The 17,552-nt window shown below is 51.5% G+C and overlaps 1 protein-coding gene across 1 annotated transcript; it reads left to right on the top strand.

The window, feature by feature from the left end:
* The first annotated feature begins 3,765 nt into the window (after positions 1-3,765).
* Positions 3,766-9,882, top strand: LOC130682442 (cytochrome P450 2A13). Its single transcript, XM_057496801.1, has 9 exons — positions 3,766-3,978; positions 4,255-4,417; positions 5,161-5,310; positions 5,500-5,660; positions 6,523-6,699; positions 7,615-7,756; positions 8,212-8,399; positions 9,040-9,181; positions 9,670-9,882. Exons 1-9 carry the CDS (start codon positions 3,799-3,801, stop codon positions 9,849-9,851), a joined length of 1,485 nt encoding a protein of 494 aa, XP_057352784.1. The 5' UTR covers positions 3,766-3,798; the 3' UTR covers positions 9,852-9,882.
* Positions 9,883-17,552: the final 7,670 nt, after the last annotated feature.

A 17,552-nucleotide genomic window follows, 5' to 3' on the forward strand; every position in this document is an offset into this window, starting at 1 on the left:
AAACTAGTGTGACCATTTAATACTCAGGCTGGTAAAACCCTGAGAAAAAAGGAAGCTAGTTGTTTTGTAAGAAAGGAACTGGAGCTGGGCCAGGGCTATGTGAATCCAAACAGATTTCAGAAACATGTATACAAGGTGGCCCATGTGCCCACATCCTGCACCTGAATGCACACGCAAAAACACCCACACACTCATGTACAGCACCAGATATGCACGCACACCTGCAGATGTGAATACACAGTCATGCATCAGGAAGGACACAGAGACACACACATGCAGATATCCCCCAAAAGGCATATCCCAAAGTGAGTACTCGTGTTTCCCACAGACTGGGGTGGTGGGAATCTGTGCTGTGGTGAATCTCAGATGCTGCAACTGGCATGCATTGAGGGATACCGGCATGGACACTCACAAACCCTGTTGTGCATTCACACAGATGTGCATGTATAGACATAAACAGGTATGGATGTCCACTTATGCACAAACACACCCTCCACAAAGACAGGCTTATGCATACATTCATACGTCTATGTGGACATGCTGAAACATACATGGAGACAGACGTTCAGAGACACCCCAAGCACGCACCCAGCATGACCCACATACACAGATATAAACTTAAGGGGAAACATGGCAGAGGCCTTGAGCAGAACCCACTGGACAAAAGGGCACAAGACATAAAGATGGAGAAGCACATGACAGGGTGGAGGGCAGGCTGACTTGCAGGGAAGGAGAAGGAGCAAGACAGACTCAGAAACAAGGGGCAGAGGTGGAGAAAGAGAGATGGGAAAAGTCCATGCAGGGCTCCATGCCCACCAGAACAACCCAAGGGTCTAAGCCTGGCCCGTCCTTCTTCAGAACTGCCTAACCCACCACGCTTCCAGGAGGCCACCCAGCAGATCGATTTCCTATTCAGAGTTCCAGGGCTCAGGCTCAGCTGTGCTGAGGGAGGACTGTTAGAGAACCCCTTATCCATCTCCTTCATCCTGCCATTAATAACAAGAACAGCTAATGTTTACGGAACACTTACTGCCACGTACTTCACACGTATTAAACCAATGACTGCTCACCAAAATACATTAACAAGTAGGTACTATCATTGGCCCCATTTAGGCTGAGAGAGGTGAGATTACCTGTCCAAGGTCACACAACAAAGAGAGGGATAAGGGAATCTAATCCATGCTTAATCCTGCTCTTAATGGCTGTACCAGTGTCCACAAAAGGAAACTGAGGCCCAGCAAGGGAAGGGATTTTCCTGGGCTCACCACCAGGTCACTCTGGAAGCCAATACTCGGCCACCGCACCCCGGCACGTGTCCCGCCTCTGGGAGGTAAGGCGTGTGCTGACTGACACCGATCTCTCCCTCCACGTTCCAGGGCCATGAACAGCCCTAACTCCCTGGACCTCTCTGTCCCCAAGGACTTCTTCCAGCTTAGCCCTGCCCACCCCCTTCAAGCCCAGCTCATGGCAGCCTGTCTGACACTCAGTGCACTTTCTGGTGCCAACCTCACTGAGAAACAAACCCCTCAGACATCTACCTTTCTCCTGGTCAAGGAACACGGGGAAGAGGAGGGGCGCAGGGTGCACCCGGCCCAGGTGCAGGCTGGTGACCGGGATTAGGGGGGCTGAGACCTGCAGGGCCTGTGCTAATCCTCCTCCCCTCCTCTTCCCCTTCCAAGACTAACAAACAACCTGCCTCTCTCTGCTTTCTTCTCTGCCTGTGTTCCCTCCCCACAGGGACTTGGAGCTCAGCAGCCTGGATTGCTCTGAGCAAGATGCCAGTCCCGAGAGTGCCAGCCTCACCCACCTGCACTCGCCCAGGGTGAGAGGCGGCACGTAAGCAGAGGGGTCCAGCCATCAGAGCCCGCCCAAAGCCCATCGTGGTCCCCCTCAGGCCTTCATAGGACCTGTCTCAGCATCGGCCTGGGGCCCCTGTCAGAGCTGCTGGGACCAGCCTCACAGCCCACGTGCCCCCACCCTTATGCCCTCGGGACAAGACTCAAAGCCACCTGGGCCAAGGCTCAGAGCCTTCTTGGCACCAGAGGTGCCTCTATTAATGTTCTCCTTTATCAAGGTCAGTGGCAACTGGCGTTCAATCCTAGTGTTGACCCGGGGGCAAGCTCAGTGCCAACAGGACGCCCCTCCCGCCACGGGCCTACCTGATGTGAGAGCAGAACCTGCCAGTTAGTGTCCGTGTCCAGTGCTGACACCGTTCTCAGCACCCACCTGTTGCTAAACTTGGCCTCTGGGCCCCCAGGGTGTGTGAGGCCAGTGAATGGGGGGGAAGGGAGGAGGTTCAAGCCCCAGCTCCCTCACTTACTACCCGTGAGGCCTGGAGCAAGTGGCTTTAGGGAGTCTCTGTCTTCTGAACCACAAACTGAGGATAATAATGATCCAGCCCCACCGCTAGAGACTGGATACGATCAGGCAGACATAGACTTGACCTTCACAATGAGTGCTCACCAACAGGAAGCGCCCTCACTGAGGCGGAATGCCAGGGACGGCAGAGTAGGCCAGCCGGGCCACTCACGTTCCTCGGCTCCACTGTCAGCAAACCAGAGCCCATGTCTGTTCCCAACACTGCAGTTTACCCGGCTCTCTCCTGCTATAGCTCCCTGTGCCCTCTGGCAGCAGCCCTGACAAGCCAGGAATCCCGCCTGAAGGGAACTTCACGTGCCCCCAGTTATGACTGTCTTCCCAAATGCTCCCTTTCCGTGGTGGGGAGACGCGGCCCCAGGAACGGGGAATAAGGGTAACAGAGCAGGAGAGACGGGAGCCCACTGGTGCCCCTGCCACTCTGTTTTCAGCCCTCCATGTACCCATGTATAAATGGGAAATACTAGTAATAACAATAATGAATGAAATGATATAATCACCATACCAAGCTCTCCTAAGGATTCAGGTAGGAGGCCAGTGGCTCTTTCTGCAAATGATGACTCTTGAGACAGCTGGGATTTCTGACACCACACTGGGGGTTGTCACTACTATGCCCCAGTCTTGCCCAGTCCCTCTGCCAACTGCGACCCTGAGATTCTTCTGTTCTGTGGAAAGTTCCACTCGAATGTGACTCTGGACTTCTACCCCTTTCCCAAAAAGGATTGGCAGTTCTCTGACATGAATCCCGGCCTTGCTTTGAAGTTTAAAAGAGGATTCTGAGCATCAAGAGGCAGCAGTGTGTCCAAACAAAAACATGACAGCCCCTTCGGTCGTGTGCTGACTCATGAGTCTCCACGTGCTTCTCTCCCCAGAGACCCACACTCACAGCCCAAGGGCCTTCCTCACCCGATACCCTCAGACCCAGTCCCTGGACTCTTCCCTCCTGAGGCCCTGACCCCTGCATCTCTCCTCAGGAAAGACCCCCAAGTCCACATCCTGTATCATCCCATACCCATAAATCTAGACCTTTGGATTCTTATTTCTCAACACCCCCAAAAACACAACTTTTGGGTTCCTTCTCACTGTGAGACCCCAATACAAAGTTCAGAAACGCCCACTTGCAATTCCTCTAAAATGCTCAGTTCTGGAATCTGCCAACTGCCTCCTCGCACGTCCACAGCTCTTGGGAGCCCCCTCCCGAGGGGCCACAGAGTCAGTCTTGGGGCCACTCCTTGCTGATCTGCCCTGGTGTCCCCTCCTCCTCCCCTGTGTCCTCAGCTAGGCAGGGAGCACGGCTGGGGGTGTAGTCAGGAGGGGAAATGACACAGTTATATAATCTGGACCAAAGTCCGTCCTCTCCCAGGTGGTATAAAGGCAAACCATCCCAGCCATCACCATCTCACTGCCACCCTCGGTGCCACCATGCTGGCCTCGGGGCTGCTTCTGGTGGCTTTGCTTGCCTGCCTGACCGTCCTGGTCTTGATGTCCGCCTGGCGGCAGAGGAAGGTCTGGGGGAAGCTGCCTCCCGGGCCCACCCCACTGCCCTTCATCGGGAACTACCTGCAGCTGAACACAGAGCAGATGTACAACTCGCTCATGAAGGTGTCAGGAGGCGGGGAGACGGGTGCACTGCGGGGGGCGGGGGGCCTGCTCAGTGTGGTGGGGACTTTGTGGCAGGGACTTGGGTGGACCAGAGTCTTAGGACAGGGGAGTTCTGAAGGCTCAGCAGCAGGGTCCCTGCCAGGACAGACCAGCTCCTGGGGTGCCTGTCCCTTGACTGTCAAACCTGGGGGAAATGCATCCAGTACCTGCGGACTGGGCAGAGGCCAGTGCCCAGCAGGGGCTGCTCCCCGTAACCACACAACCCACCTCCACCAGATCAGCGAGCGCTATGGTCCGGTGTTCACCGTCCACCTGGGGCCCCGGCGGATCGTGGTGCTGTGTGGACACGAGGCTGTGAAGGAGGCGCTGGTGGACCAGGCTGAGGAATTCAGCGGGAGGGGCGAGCAGGCAACGTTTGACTGGCTCTTCAAAGGCTACGGTGAGGGGGATTGGGGTGAGGGTGTGGGGGTTCTGGTCAGGGAGGTTTGAGGGCTGGTTTGCCCAGCGATCCCCTCCTGACCCCTGCCCGTTCCGGGCTGTGGCACACACCTTGCTGCACCTTGTCTGTCCCATCCTGTCTAACCTGACTGGACTCTCTGTGTCTCTAGTTCTCGCTGGTTCTCGGCCCCATGTCCCTGTTCTTTCTCACTAGGTGAATCTTTGAATCTCTTACAAGTTCTGCCTGGGAACCCTGGGCCATTATGTCCATTTGCGCCCGTCTTAGCTTTTTCTCCTTCACTTGTCGTCCCGTTTTAGAATCTGACATTATTTCTGCGTCCTAATCCCCATGCCACCATCTCCTGGTAACAGTCTCTCATCTCCACAACCCCTGTGTTCTCTCTCCCTATTTTTCAATCCATGCCATCTCAGTTTTAGAATCCTTCACCTTTTTAATTCCAATCCCAGATCCGCACGTAGCTCACTTCCCCCCTCTCCGCCTCCAGCTCTGTCTACCCGAGGGTCCCTGTGTTTGTCTGTCTGCGCATGTCCTGCTTCTCTCCCGATTCTTTTCTCCCAACACGGCATCTCTCTCCTTCGGTGTTGCTCCTCTGGTGTGTCTGTCTTTGTCCTTCCCCCGCCTTGCACTATACCCACCTTTCTCCAGCTCCCCCCTCTCGGCCCAGCTCCCCTCCCTCTGCCCCCGCCCCTCGGGGCCCCTCCCCATCTTACTCTCCCCCACAGGCGTGGCTTTCAGCAACGGGGAGCGCGCTAAACAGCTCCGGCGCTTCTCCATCACCACGCTGCGCGACTTCGGCGTGGGCAAGCGCGGCATCGAGGAGCGCATCCAGGAGGAGGCGGGCTTCCTCGTCGAAGCCCTCCGGGGCACGCGCGGTGAGCCGGGGACCCCGCACTGTGCGGCACCAGGAGGGAAACAGCAGGGGCGGACGCGCGTTCTGGCCCCGGAAGGGACGGGTTTGTGGCTGGGGGTCGGGCTCCCAGCTCTGGGCCCTGGGGCTGCACTTTGGGCTGATCACCGACTGACTCACAGATCGCTGTCCCTCTGCGGCCCGCCCTCCCCAGGCGCCTTCATCGATCCCACCTTCTTCCTGAGCCGAACTGTCTCCAACGTCATCAGTTCTATTGTCTTCGGGGACCGCTTTGACTACGAGGACAAAGAGTTCCTGTCGCTGCTGCGTATGATGCTGGGGAGCTTTCAGTTCACAGCGACATCCAGAGGGCAGGTAACCCGACCCACCTGGCTCTGCCCCGCCCATCTTACACGTACTCCCTGTTAAGATAGTCCATCTTCCCATCTGAGTTTCTTAACTCCCAGACAAGTGACCACCTCAGTCCACCTCCTGAGAACCTTGTGCTGCTAAACGCAGCCCATCACAGGCACTGGTAGCGCACAGGTGCCCCAAACCAGCCCACTGGAATATCCGGATAAATGCCCACTACCCAGCACACTTAACGATCTCCTCATCTGGACAGGTACCACAACCAAGATCCCCCCACCTGGACAGATGGTTCCCCAAACACCTAGGATGTGTCTCCCAACCACCCAAACACCTACAGAGGTGACCCTATCACTCATGTGAATATCAGAACACCCGAACATTTGAGCCCCTGCACACCAGCCCCACGTTAGGACTTGAACCCTGTACAGATGCCCTCAAATCCACATCCCCTAAATATCAGGAGAGTAGTCTCCAGCTGAGCCCATCTGAATGTATAAACACCTAGAGACGTGGTGCCCCCATTTCAGTCCAACCTGAATAGCTCGACACCTTAGATAGGTGTCGCCCTACCCAACCTAACACAAGTAGAGGGACACCTCCATGTGCTGCTCCCATCCAGCCTCCTCTAACATCAGAAACCGTGGTATGTGTCCCTATCCATCTCAATCCTCGGACAGGGGCCCTCACAGTAACCTCTTGTGGAAACTTAGGGATCTATTCCCACCTAGCCTCATCTAAATACCTAAACACCTGACAGGCGCATGTATCTTAGTGTCTTTCTTCTCCTGGACAGGTCCCACTCCCACTGGGTCCTGGCCACTGAAACTGCCCTTCATTGTCTCCTCTCCTCTCTCCCCACCCTCAGCTCTACGAAATGTTCTCCTCGGTGATGAACCACCTGCCAGGACCACAGCATCAGGCATTCAAGGAACTGCTGGGCCTGGAGGACTTCGTAACCAAGAAAGTGGAGGAGAACCAGCGCACCCTGGACCCCAACTCCCCGCGGCACTTCATCGACTCCTTCCTCATCCGCATGCGGGAGGTACACCCAGCGGCCAGGGCCCAGAGGTCCCAAGCCAGGCAGATGGAAATCGGATGTGGGTGGAGAACAGCAGGGGTCTATTCAAATTACTCCCCTCCCCACACACACCCTAATAATCTGCCGAACCCCAGTGTAGCTAACCATCACTGTTCCACCTCCTGAGCCCTCCCGCCGGGCGGGGCATGCGCGTGGGAGTCATAAGCGCAGCACTTGTGCACACTTCCCAGCACCAGGCGCTCCTTTAGTGCCTTGCCGTATTCACCTATTGCACACTCACAGCTCTTGCAGGAGGCTCTATTAGGACCCCAGTTGTACAGATGAGCAGACTGAGGCCCAGAGAGTATCAGTGGGCTGACTGAGGCCACACAGTGCGGAGGCAGGGCACCCAGGCTCAAACCCAGCTCTCTCGGACTCTGAGGCTGGTGCTTTTAGCTGCTGTGCTCTCTTACCTTTCATTTCCTCGCTATCAGACACACCTGTCAGGTGAACTGGGTTTACTGTTGGAGGGTCCCCACCCTCTGGATGTCAGTCTTCCTTCTGTGAGGAAAGGAGTTGGGGCTTTATAGAGTCTAAGTTCAAGGTGAAACGATCCGGGGAAGGATTTCTCCATAGTAAGCGGCAAGACTTCTAGTGAAGGGACAGGGTGCTGTAGCTTAAAGTTCTTCACGTCTCTCTGCCTCATTCTGTCATGCCGTCCCTGTCCCTCTTTCTCACTCACTGTGTCCCTCTTTCCCTCTCTTTCTTAATATTTCTACCACTGAACAGTCACAGCCGAGGCGGGCAGAGGAAGGCTCCCTCTGTCCAAGGCGGTCTGCGTCTAAGAGATTTGGGTCAACGGAAACCTCTCCCTCCCCTTGAAGGGCCCTGACAGCCCTGAGGAGAGGAGGCTCAGCCCGACACCCTCTCTCCCTGCAGGAGGGGAAGAATTCCAATGCAGAGTTCAACCTGAAGAACCTGGTGCTCACCACACTGAACCTTTTCTTTGCCGGCACCGAGACCGTCAGCACAACCCTGCGATATGGCTTCTTGCTGCTCATGAAGCACCCAGATGTGGAGGGTAAGGTTGGAGGGGCAGGAAAAGGGGGACATAAAACCTCTAAATTCCTGGGCCTTCTGCAGTGTGTTCACCTGTCCGCGATATCCGGACCGTCAAACATGCCCCACTATCCAGCGACTAGGTGATATTTTGATACCCAGTTTCTCTAGCCTTCAAAATATTGAAAATACCTTAAGTGCTTGGTAAACAGCTGCTGTGCTGAGCCCACTGGGTGCCCACAGCCGGCTCACGATCGTTCCCCGAGACGCCTCCCTCACGCCTCCCCTGTGATTCTGGCAGGACCAGGTGAACAGGACCTGCACCCACAATGCACATGGCCAACGTCTGTGTTGAGTGGTCCACATCCATGTCACACATAGATGTCATGCATGTCATAATCCCGTTATACACATTTGGACTACCGTCCCTGCCCTGAGACCCCTAGATGCCTAAACACATTTTCCCTCCTCCCCCAGCCAAAGTCCATGAAGAGATTGACCGGGTCATTGGCAAGAACCGTCAGGCCAAGTTCGAGGACCGGGCCGAGATGCCCTACACAGACGCCGTGATCCACGAGATCCAAAGATTCGGAGACATGATCCCCATGGGCCTGGCTCGCAGAGTCACCAAGGACACCAAGTTTCGGGACTTCCTCCTCCCTAAGGTGCAGGGCCGACCTGCCCAGAGGGACCTCCACCCACTTGCTGTGACCCAGCATCCCTCTCCCCTTACAGACTCTCCAGCCCTGGTCCCCCTCCCTCAGACAAAGGCTTCCCCAAACACCTGCCCCCTCCACCTTCCCACTCAGAGCTCCTGCTCCCGTGTCTCCCCCAGACCTTTTGCCTCAGGGAATATCAACCGCATTTCGCCAAGCCCCCTGCCTCAGGAGACATGAATATCATTTCGCCTGTCTCCTGCCCCAGGGTCACGGACTCATGTCCCCCAGTCATCCTGCCTGGAGGGACATGAACCCCATGTGTCCCAAACATCCTGTCTCAGGGGACATGAACACCATCACCCCTGAACCCACTCCTTGGGAGACATGAACTGCAAGTCCCCCAGTCCTTCTGTCCCTAGAGACACAGCGCCCATGTCTCAGACTCCCCTTCTCAGGGAACACGAACCCCATGCCTGCCAAACCTCCTGCGTAGGGACATCCATCTTCTCCCTCAGAGGACCCCATTCCCATGCCTCCCCTTTCTCCTCACCTGGGACACAGAATTCCCCCTCCAACCCCACCCAGTGTGGTGTCAGCACTCCCAACACCGCTCCTCCATATGAACCCCTCACCTCCTCCCCATCAGGGCACCGAGGTGTTTCCTATGCTGGGCTCCGTGCTGAGAGACCCCAAGTTCTTCTCCAACCCCCAAGATTTCAAGCCCCAGCACTTCCTGGATGAGAAGGGGCAGTTTAAGAAGAGTGATGCTTTCGTGCCCTTCTCCATCGGTAAGAGACCACTGCCTGCTGCCAAGCCACCCCCGAACCCGCAGCGGCCTCCTTCATCCCAGGCCCCTCCAGCCTGGAAGTTCCTCTTACAATCTGCCCTGGAGCCAACCAGCTGCAGTCCACATGACCACCAAGTACCTGGGCCCAGACAAGAGGAAGGGACGCTGGCACCCCTTTCAGAGAGGAGGGAAATCAGGACCCAGAGTCGAGTCACTTAAAATCTTCAGATTGGTAGGAAAGGAGACGACAGCACAGCAGCCATATTTGAGTGTGTACTTGAGGAAAGGGTCATGTAAGGTTCCCACTGCCCCAGCCTGGTGGTGTGGCTCACGCCCATCCCACGGACGAGGGAAACTGAGGCTCACAGCGGGAGAGACCTCCCTGAAGGCTTCTCAGGCCCCCCTCCCCGGGGTGATGCGGCCGGGGTGGGTCGTGGGCGAGGCGGCAGGGATTACAGGCCGCGGCCGCCCCTCCCCCCGTCTCTTCAGGAAAGCGGAACTGTTTCGGAGAAGGCCTGGCCAGAATGGAGCTCTTTCTCTTCCTCACCACCATCATGCAGAACTTCCGCTTCAAGTCCCCGCAGTCGCCCCGGGACATCGACGTCTCCCCCAAATGTGTGGGCTTTGCCACCATCCCGCGCACCTACACCATGAGCTTCCAGCCTCGCTGAGCCGGGGCGGGGCTAGGGAGGCAGGGCTAGTGGGAGGAGCAAGGGGAGGGCGGGGCACCGGGGGGCGGGGCCGAGGGGCGGAGCACAGTGGGCTCTGAGCATCGTGCTATGGACCCTTCGGAGGTGGGATGCGAGGAAGGAAACTCACTATACTGTGAACAAGAGGGAAATAACAGGTACTATTTTTTGAGCAAATGCTCTGTGTCAGCTCTGTGCTAAAAGCATTAAACGCTCACCTCACCGAATTCTCACAAACCTATGGAATGGGGAACAGCGTTTGAACCCCTTTTGCAGGTGACAGAGCTGAGGTACAGCATGGTTAAGTCTGTAGCGGAGGTCCCATGGGACACAAGAGCTCTTAGCACGCAGGGGAACACAGAACCGCGGGGGATGGCTGTCTTAGCCCCAGGGTCCTTACGACAGATGCTTAAAATGAACCCCTTCCTCAAGTGAAATACACAAACCGTATATTAGTATGCAATGTGAACAGCTCTATCACGGGTTTTTTTCCCAGAGCCCTGGCAGGCAGCTGGCCTGGCGTCCCTACACACTTGTGCACACTCATGCACACTTTGGATGCCTGGGTATACTTGTGCCTCCCTACCACCACCAGATAAGGCCACTCTAAACAGAGTCAAACATCTTAGTGAAATGGGTGGGAGAGAAAAACACTTTTAGAAATGCCAGGAGAACTGTGGTCACGGCATAGCCACGTACGTGTGTTTGTGTGTGTGCACGTATATGATGAGCAGTGATGTCTCCCAATGTATGCATGAACTCATTTTGCTCTGAGTTTCTGAAGGTGAGGCTTCCTTTTTTGGATCTGCCACCTGATGTAAATCTCAGCTAAGAGTCTGGCAATCACCTACTTACCCTCAAATAACTTAGCATATGTTCTACCCTTCGAAGTGGCAACTTTAACCAGTGCACACTACGAACACTCCCATACACGAGACTTAGATCTTTGTTTGTCAAATCGAATGCTACACAGACCTCACCCCTCCAAAAGTTGCCACTCTTGAAGGACTGGTGGTTGAGAACCAGTGAGAGGATATCGAGGCTGAGAACCCTGCAAGTTTCATGACAGGTTCTGATTCACAAATTTCTCAATTTCTGATGTGTGTGTTTGGCAATGTGGGTTCCATGAATTGGCTGCTTCCTGCTCTGGAAGTGGGGGGCATATGGACTGATCCATAGGGTCACCCCCTTTATTTTCACACACACACATAATTTCACATCCAGTGTCAGAGTCAAACCTCATCCTTCTGTGTGCATGTCCCTTCAACAGGCATCTGGAACACTTGACTCAGGCAATCTTGGAATTGCGCAGTAACAAAACTGTCGAATCTTGGAACCACAGAGTCTAGAGTTCAGAATCTCAGAATCTCACATTCCCAAAACCTTAAACTCAGAGCATTTGAAACACTGATGCTTGCAACTCTTGCTGAGAATTTTAGCATCAGAGGGACCCCTGCACACATCTTTGGGAACTGCATTCCCAGGCCCTCCAGTGGCAAACATCTGTTCTCCAAGCTGCATGTCCCCTCTGAGAAAGCACCAAGGGAGGAGCACAGGGGCTGGAGCCAGCTGGGGTTCTGCCACTGAGGCTTGTCTCCATGGGAAGATGGAGTGGCTAGCAGGTGTTTTCCCTGCCTGGAGGGAGAGCAGAGGGAAGAGAGAACAAGAGGAATCCCCATATCCTCAAACTTTCATCTGGAAAGGAGAAAGCAGGCGTTCATCAAGTCCTTGCCAAAGGCGCTGAGAGAAGTTCCATTCTGGCTGCCAATGCCTGGGTCACACTTGTTCAGTCAGGACACTCTCAGCTTGGAGTCTGGAAGTGCCAACTACCCAACACAGCAAAGGGACAGTATTGGGATGGAGAAGGGAACAGGAGCCCTGGGTTCTGGCCCGCGCCCTGCCGCTCACTCCTTGGGCCTTCTTGAGCCTTTCTCTGGCCTCAGTTTCTCATCTGCCTCCTTCCCCACAGGAATTATGTGAAGGCCAATACCTCGCCCAGCGCTGAGGTCTATTTAAGGACTATTGAGGCTGCAGGGATGGGAGGATGAGAGTGATGTTTCTGGGTAGCTCATTTTCCACCACCCTCAGCTCCACACCCAGAGTCCCTAGAGTTACACACACACACATACACACACGCACATGTGTTCTCACAAAGACAACAGCAAGTAGCATCCCAAAGTCTACAAAAAAAAAACAACTAATAAGTGAGTTTAACAAGATCATTTAAGTCACAACAAATTTTTTTTCTATATACTAGCAATGAACCCTAGAAATCAAAATTTAAAATAGTAACACTCAAAAAATGAAATAATTTGGCAGCCAATGGAATTAGATGATGAAAATTGAGAAACTTGTGAGTCAGAGTCTGTCATGAAACTTACAGGGTTCATGAACCAGATATCCTCTCATTAGGTCTCGATCACTGGCCCTTTAAGAGTGGCAAGTTAATTTAGAGGGAAGGGCTCTGTGAGGCATTTAATTTAAGAAACACGAAGTTCTAAGTCTGATGTGTAGGAGTGTTCAGAGTGTGCACTGCTCAAAGATGCCGATTCTAAGGGAACGCGTGCTTAATTATTTGAGGGTAAGTAGGTCATTCCCAGACCTGCTCTGATTTACAGGAGATCGTATATCAGTCTCACCTTTAGAAACTCATAGCAAAATGAATTCATGCAGATTGGAGGGGATCAGGATGGCGGAGTAGGAAGGCAAGTTGGAAACCTTCCACACATACACCAAGGAAGGACCTACAGCATATATAATTAAACTTGACAATGACTTGAAGACTGCAGAACAGAACACCTACACCTGGGGAAGAAGAAAAGACCACATAGAAAAGTGTAAAGTGGCAGAGACGTGACTGAATAGGACTGTAGGTAAAATTGTAATATTTCTAGAATATCTTGCCTGGTTTTAGTATATCTGCATATCAATAGGCATTCAGAGGTGGAAAGAAGTATGGCTTTAGTTCATTTGCATACCCTCAGGACAGAAGTTCATCTCCATATCAATGGGTAATTGAACTTATGCAAATAAACATACTGCCATGAAATATAAAAATAGTCACTGAGAGTTTTTAAATTCTGGAGGGATCAGGTAGAGAGAGAGAAATGTTTCAATTCTGCTTATAAAGACGGTCATTTACTAAACTGTTGTCAGCTTAAGAGAACAAGCTTAAAACACTTTATCAGCAACATTTGAAACAAAAAGCCACAAAATCATCTTCCTTAGTTTACTTAATCCTATGTAACCAATACTTGTTCTGCTGAAATCTAGTTCTTTACTAGTTTAGGAGTAATAAAACAGTGACTATAAAATGACAAAAGACTTACAAATGACAGTGGTTAAAGATCTGATGAGAGCTTACTGTAAGACAGTTGACATAAGGAAATTCTGGTACTTTTGTAACACAAAACATTCAGTAACAAAGTTTAGCATCATTCTCTTTGACAGTGCTTTCCAGGTAATTAAGCAGGTATTTATATAAGACAAATTAGCCAAATGCTTTCTCCAATGAGAAAAAATTCCTCTGACATGTTCCAGGGGCCCTCTGGAAATATCAAAGTTAACTATTAGAACTTAAAACTATTAGGTACCGTAATGTTTAGTAAACACTGAGAAGCAGGCTATGGTAAACTGTTACACTAGCATTCTTTAGATTGACAAATTTATGAACATTTTATAATTTCTGTAACTATGAGCTTTACAACACAATTTCTCACTAAGCACAAAGTATATCTTCTTAACTTAGTAAAACTTTAAGGTTTTAGGTTACCACAAAGAGTCTAAGGCTGTAGGTAGGTATACACACTGTAACACACAATTACTATTAAGTTCACTTGCTACATTTAGTTTATTCATTCTTAACAATTATGCTAGGCTACTTACAAAACCTTTACTGAATATTAGACAAAGTCAAGCCTCTAAGCATTTTATTCTTGAAAGATTTAGCAGGTAACATCATCTTAAATAACTTTAGGTAAACTGAGGCAGCTGATAACCATAAGGACATGTCCATTTCAGTTCAACTTAAATTAGCATTAATGCTTAATATTTTCTATTAGAATTTTCTGGAAATTTTAGACTGCCCAGTTTTTACAAGCGCTTGTCTTTAAATAAATTTCATTAATACCATCCGGAGGTAGAAAAATCTTTCATCTACACGCTTAGACACACAAACATGCAGACTGAGACATAATGACTACAGTTAGCAACACTCTTCATAAAAATAACATACACAGACAGATAAACTGACACAGAGACTTGAGTTACTGATATCCAATTGCCTTTCTTTTTAGCTTATTTGACTAAAAGTATCTCAGTTTTCAAGAATACACTCTACAGGCGAGCAGTTTATCTAACTGGGTTAAGGTTTAGATGGCCCCAGACTAACAGGGCTGATGAAGGCTCTGAACTGATAGGGACTGTGGGTCTCCTCCAGGTGGCTGGAAATGAAATGCAAGTACAATTCTAGCTGTAAGATAAATTCTAGCCAAAATAAACAGGCAAAGAGAGGCAACAAAGGGCCAGGTAATTTATTTAAATACCCCCGGGTGATGTTCTCACGGCCTGGGTACTACAGGCCGGAGAAGTCACGCCCGGTCAGGGAGGTGGGGCGCTTATAAGGGATTAGGAGGGGGAGGAGTGGGCAAGCTAGCTTACGGGGGGTGTTGAGAGGTATGATTGGCCAAAGGTGACATAATAGTCAACTAGAAACTTTTTTCCTTCCAAGAGGGAGGAGGCTGACATCCAGGTCTTGGCACATCAGGATGGAATTCAGGAAGAGCTGTCCCCTTTCCATACACAGCACGGACTTTGGGGTCTGGTCTGTTCTCCCCCTATGGCATCTCTGCTCTGTTTGCATGTCCTTGTTTTTCCTTTCCCCAGCCTAACACTAGCTCCAGTCATTTAAAGCCAGGCTGTATTGCAGAAGATAAATTTCTTCTGTTTCAGGGAGTCTAGTTTAAAAACCTCTCAATTTTTGAAGATAATGAACCCAATGAGTAGAATAGATTTCTACCAAAATAATTTAGAAAACTTGTTCCATATTGTAGTCTATGGGACTTTTGACTATTTTCCTTCCTTGCATTAAAATAAATTTAGCTGCATAACCTTATTATATTGTGTACTTCTCTCAGGGACCAAGCCTCTCCATCAGAGAGTTTGTATTGAGGCCAGGCTTGGGTGCAGAAGATAAAGCACTTTTATTCAGGGTCTGGGGATCAAAATTGCTCCCAGTTCTTTAGAATGCATGCCAGAGGCGTGTCTGGCTTTAAACTTGAAGAGGAAGCTCCCACCTGGAAGTGAGAAAGATAGGTGTGGGACACCTGGTTGGCCTTTCTCTGTGAGGGTGTCCCCTCTCCTTGGAGCCTGGGTGACAGTGGTCAATCACCTACTCTGCCAGGCCTACTGGATTTAACCACTCCTTACCAGCATGGCCTGCACCTTGCCTTGATTCCCCTCTTGCCTTCCCACTAAGCAAGAGTCGCCTAGGAGCTCTGGATTTAGTGGGACCTCACCAGTGTGCTCCTACTTACGCCTTCTGGGAGTTTCCCTAGTTTTCTCTGCACGAGCTTCCCTTGAGCGCTCCCTGCCTGTCTGATAAGTGCAGGGACTGTGTGACTTCTTGCTGCTAGAGCCCTGATCTAAGTCACAAGCCTGTTTTGCTTTTCCGGGGCTGCAGAAAAGGAAATGCCTAGCCCCAGGACGACTGTCTCTAAGGAAAGGAGATCAACAGAATAGAGCCATTTACATGGTGGTCTCAGGTTTCAGCTTGATTACTTTACAGACTTCATTTACATTACACAGGAGAAAGAGGCGCAGGCCTAAGAGGACTGCTTTGAATGGGGAGCAAGGGAGCTTTTTGCTAAGGCTAGAAATATTCAGGGGCTGCCACGGACATTTATGGGGGGGGGCTATACTCTCAAACACCAGTTTTTGCCACTGCCTGGAAATTATCTCACCAGTCACCTACTATAACAAATCTGATCTAAGAGACAAGAGGTCAGGTGTCATCTGCGACTCTCGCATAGGCAGCAGCCTAGCTGGAGGTTCACTCAGTGCCGTCGGATCAATCAGCCGGAGCCAAGTTCCAAGGACCATGGTCTACTAGTCCGGTCTGCCCTCGGAGTCCGCAGATTAGGATAGGAAAGTAGGGAATCGGCTCAGCCACTCCCCGACATTCCCGTCCATCCGGAGGCGGGGGATCAAGGAGCGGCAGATACCGGGAAACCTTTCACCGGAGACTTAAGACTGGTAGCCGACACTAATCGTCTTTTAAGTGGCTAACGGGTGCCCAGACACATTTTTATGAGATAAAAAGTACAGTTAGTTAGAAATAAGAGCGGAGCGTAGGTCTCCTACCTTGCAGTGGTGAGTATCGGGTTCCGTGAAATTGATGAAGTTAGAAGGGAGTTAGGGACACCCCCTGCCTCACTCAGAGGCCAGGGCAGGCTGAAGCAGGCTGGAAGTCAGAGACAGAGACAGACAGGTGCTCCTCACGGATACCCAGTCGGGCTGTCGGGGTCTGATTCCAGACACGCGGGCCTTTCAGAAGCCGCTGAAGTGCAGCCTCAGCCTAGAGTCTCGCAGTTGCCCACGGCCTTGCTCGGTCCCTCGCATCCAAGGAGATGCCTCTGAAAGGGAATCCTGGCCTCCACTCAGCTGACATTCCCGGCTCCCAAGGGAGACGGGGGATCCACTGAGGGAGACGCAGGGGAACGTGTCACTTGAGACTTTGAGATCGGCAGCCAGGCTAGTCCCATTTAAGTGGCTGACAAGCGCCTTTTGTTGTGTGCCACAGACAGCTTCCTTCTATAAGGACAGGGAGAGAAAAGGAAGGCTTGGATGCTGATACTCACCTCCGAAGTTATCCCAGACAAGCCCCCAAAGATGATGCCGGGGTTCTTGTTTGCGGAGCCGAAGAACGAGCTTCACAAACAGTCAAGGTAGGAGAGCAAGGTACAGGCTTTTATTTAGAGATAAAGTGAAAGGACAGAGCTCCTGGCTCATGCCAGGAGGGGACAAGAGAGTCCGTAGTGGTGCGTTGTCTAGGGGGTTTTATAGGCAGTTGAGGATTTTTCTAGAACATGAAAAAACTTACGGGTGGGGACTTGTTAAGTGGTCTCTGAATATTAAAAATTAACTTAACTGTAAGGAATTTCCTGCCTTGATTTCTCTCTGGGACACCAGCGCCTTGGTCTGGGAGCATATCAAAAGGCTGCCTGCCCAGCCCCCAAGGTGGGCTGAGGTATTGTCTACTTGCTAAAGAATCCTTCCTCTGGAACTTCCTGGGTGTTAAAATGCAATCTTATCTTTAAGATGGAATTCTTCCTGCCCTTTACTATGCCGTTTACAGCTGGGTCTACATGCTAAGTTAGTTGCTCAGTTTGCAGAATTACCTTGTCAGATCTGAAGGAGGAAAGACAGCACTGAGGCCTGGGCCTTTTAGCATGCTAAAGTGAATCTTACACATGGTTACAAATGATTAGCCTAATAAAACATGTGCTACTCTTCTTTATCTGGGGAACATTAACTGATTTCACTGAAGAATGATTCTAGAGCTCAATGTTTAACATAGAGTTTTAGCAGGAGGGTTTTCCTTGCATGTAGTTACATTGCTCTGACTGCAGATATCCCACCCTGCCCCCTCCGGAAGCCCTCACTCTACTCTGACTACATCTATGG

Source organism: Manis pentadactyla, unplaced genomic scaffold, assembly GCF_030020395.1.
Source record: "Manis pentadactyla isolate mManPen7 unplaced genomic scaffold, mManPen7.hap1 scaffold_524, whole genome shotgun sequence".
NCBI lineage: Eukaryota > Metazoa > Chordata > Mammalia > Pholidota > Manidae > Manis > Manis pentadactyla.

Coding starts and splice junctions, on each gene's coding strand:
- LOC130682442 (XM_057496801.1), top strand. CDS start 3,799: ATGCTGGCCTCGGGGCTGCTTCTGGTGGCTTTGCTTGCCTGCCTGACC. Junction 3,979..4,254: donor TGTACAACTCGCTCATGAAG/GTGTCAGGAGGC, acceptor CACCTCCACCAG/ATCAGCGAGCGCTATGGTCC. Junction 9,182..9,669: donor TTTCGTGCCCTTCTCCATCG/GTAAGAGACCAC, acceptor CCGTCTCTTCAG/GAAAGCGGAACTGTTTCGGA.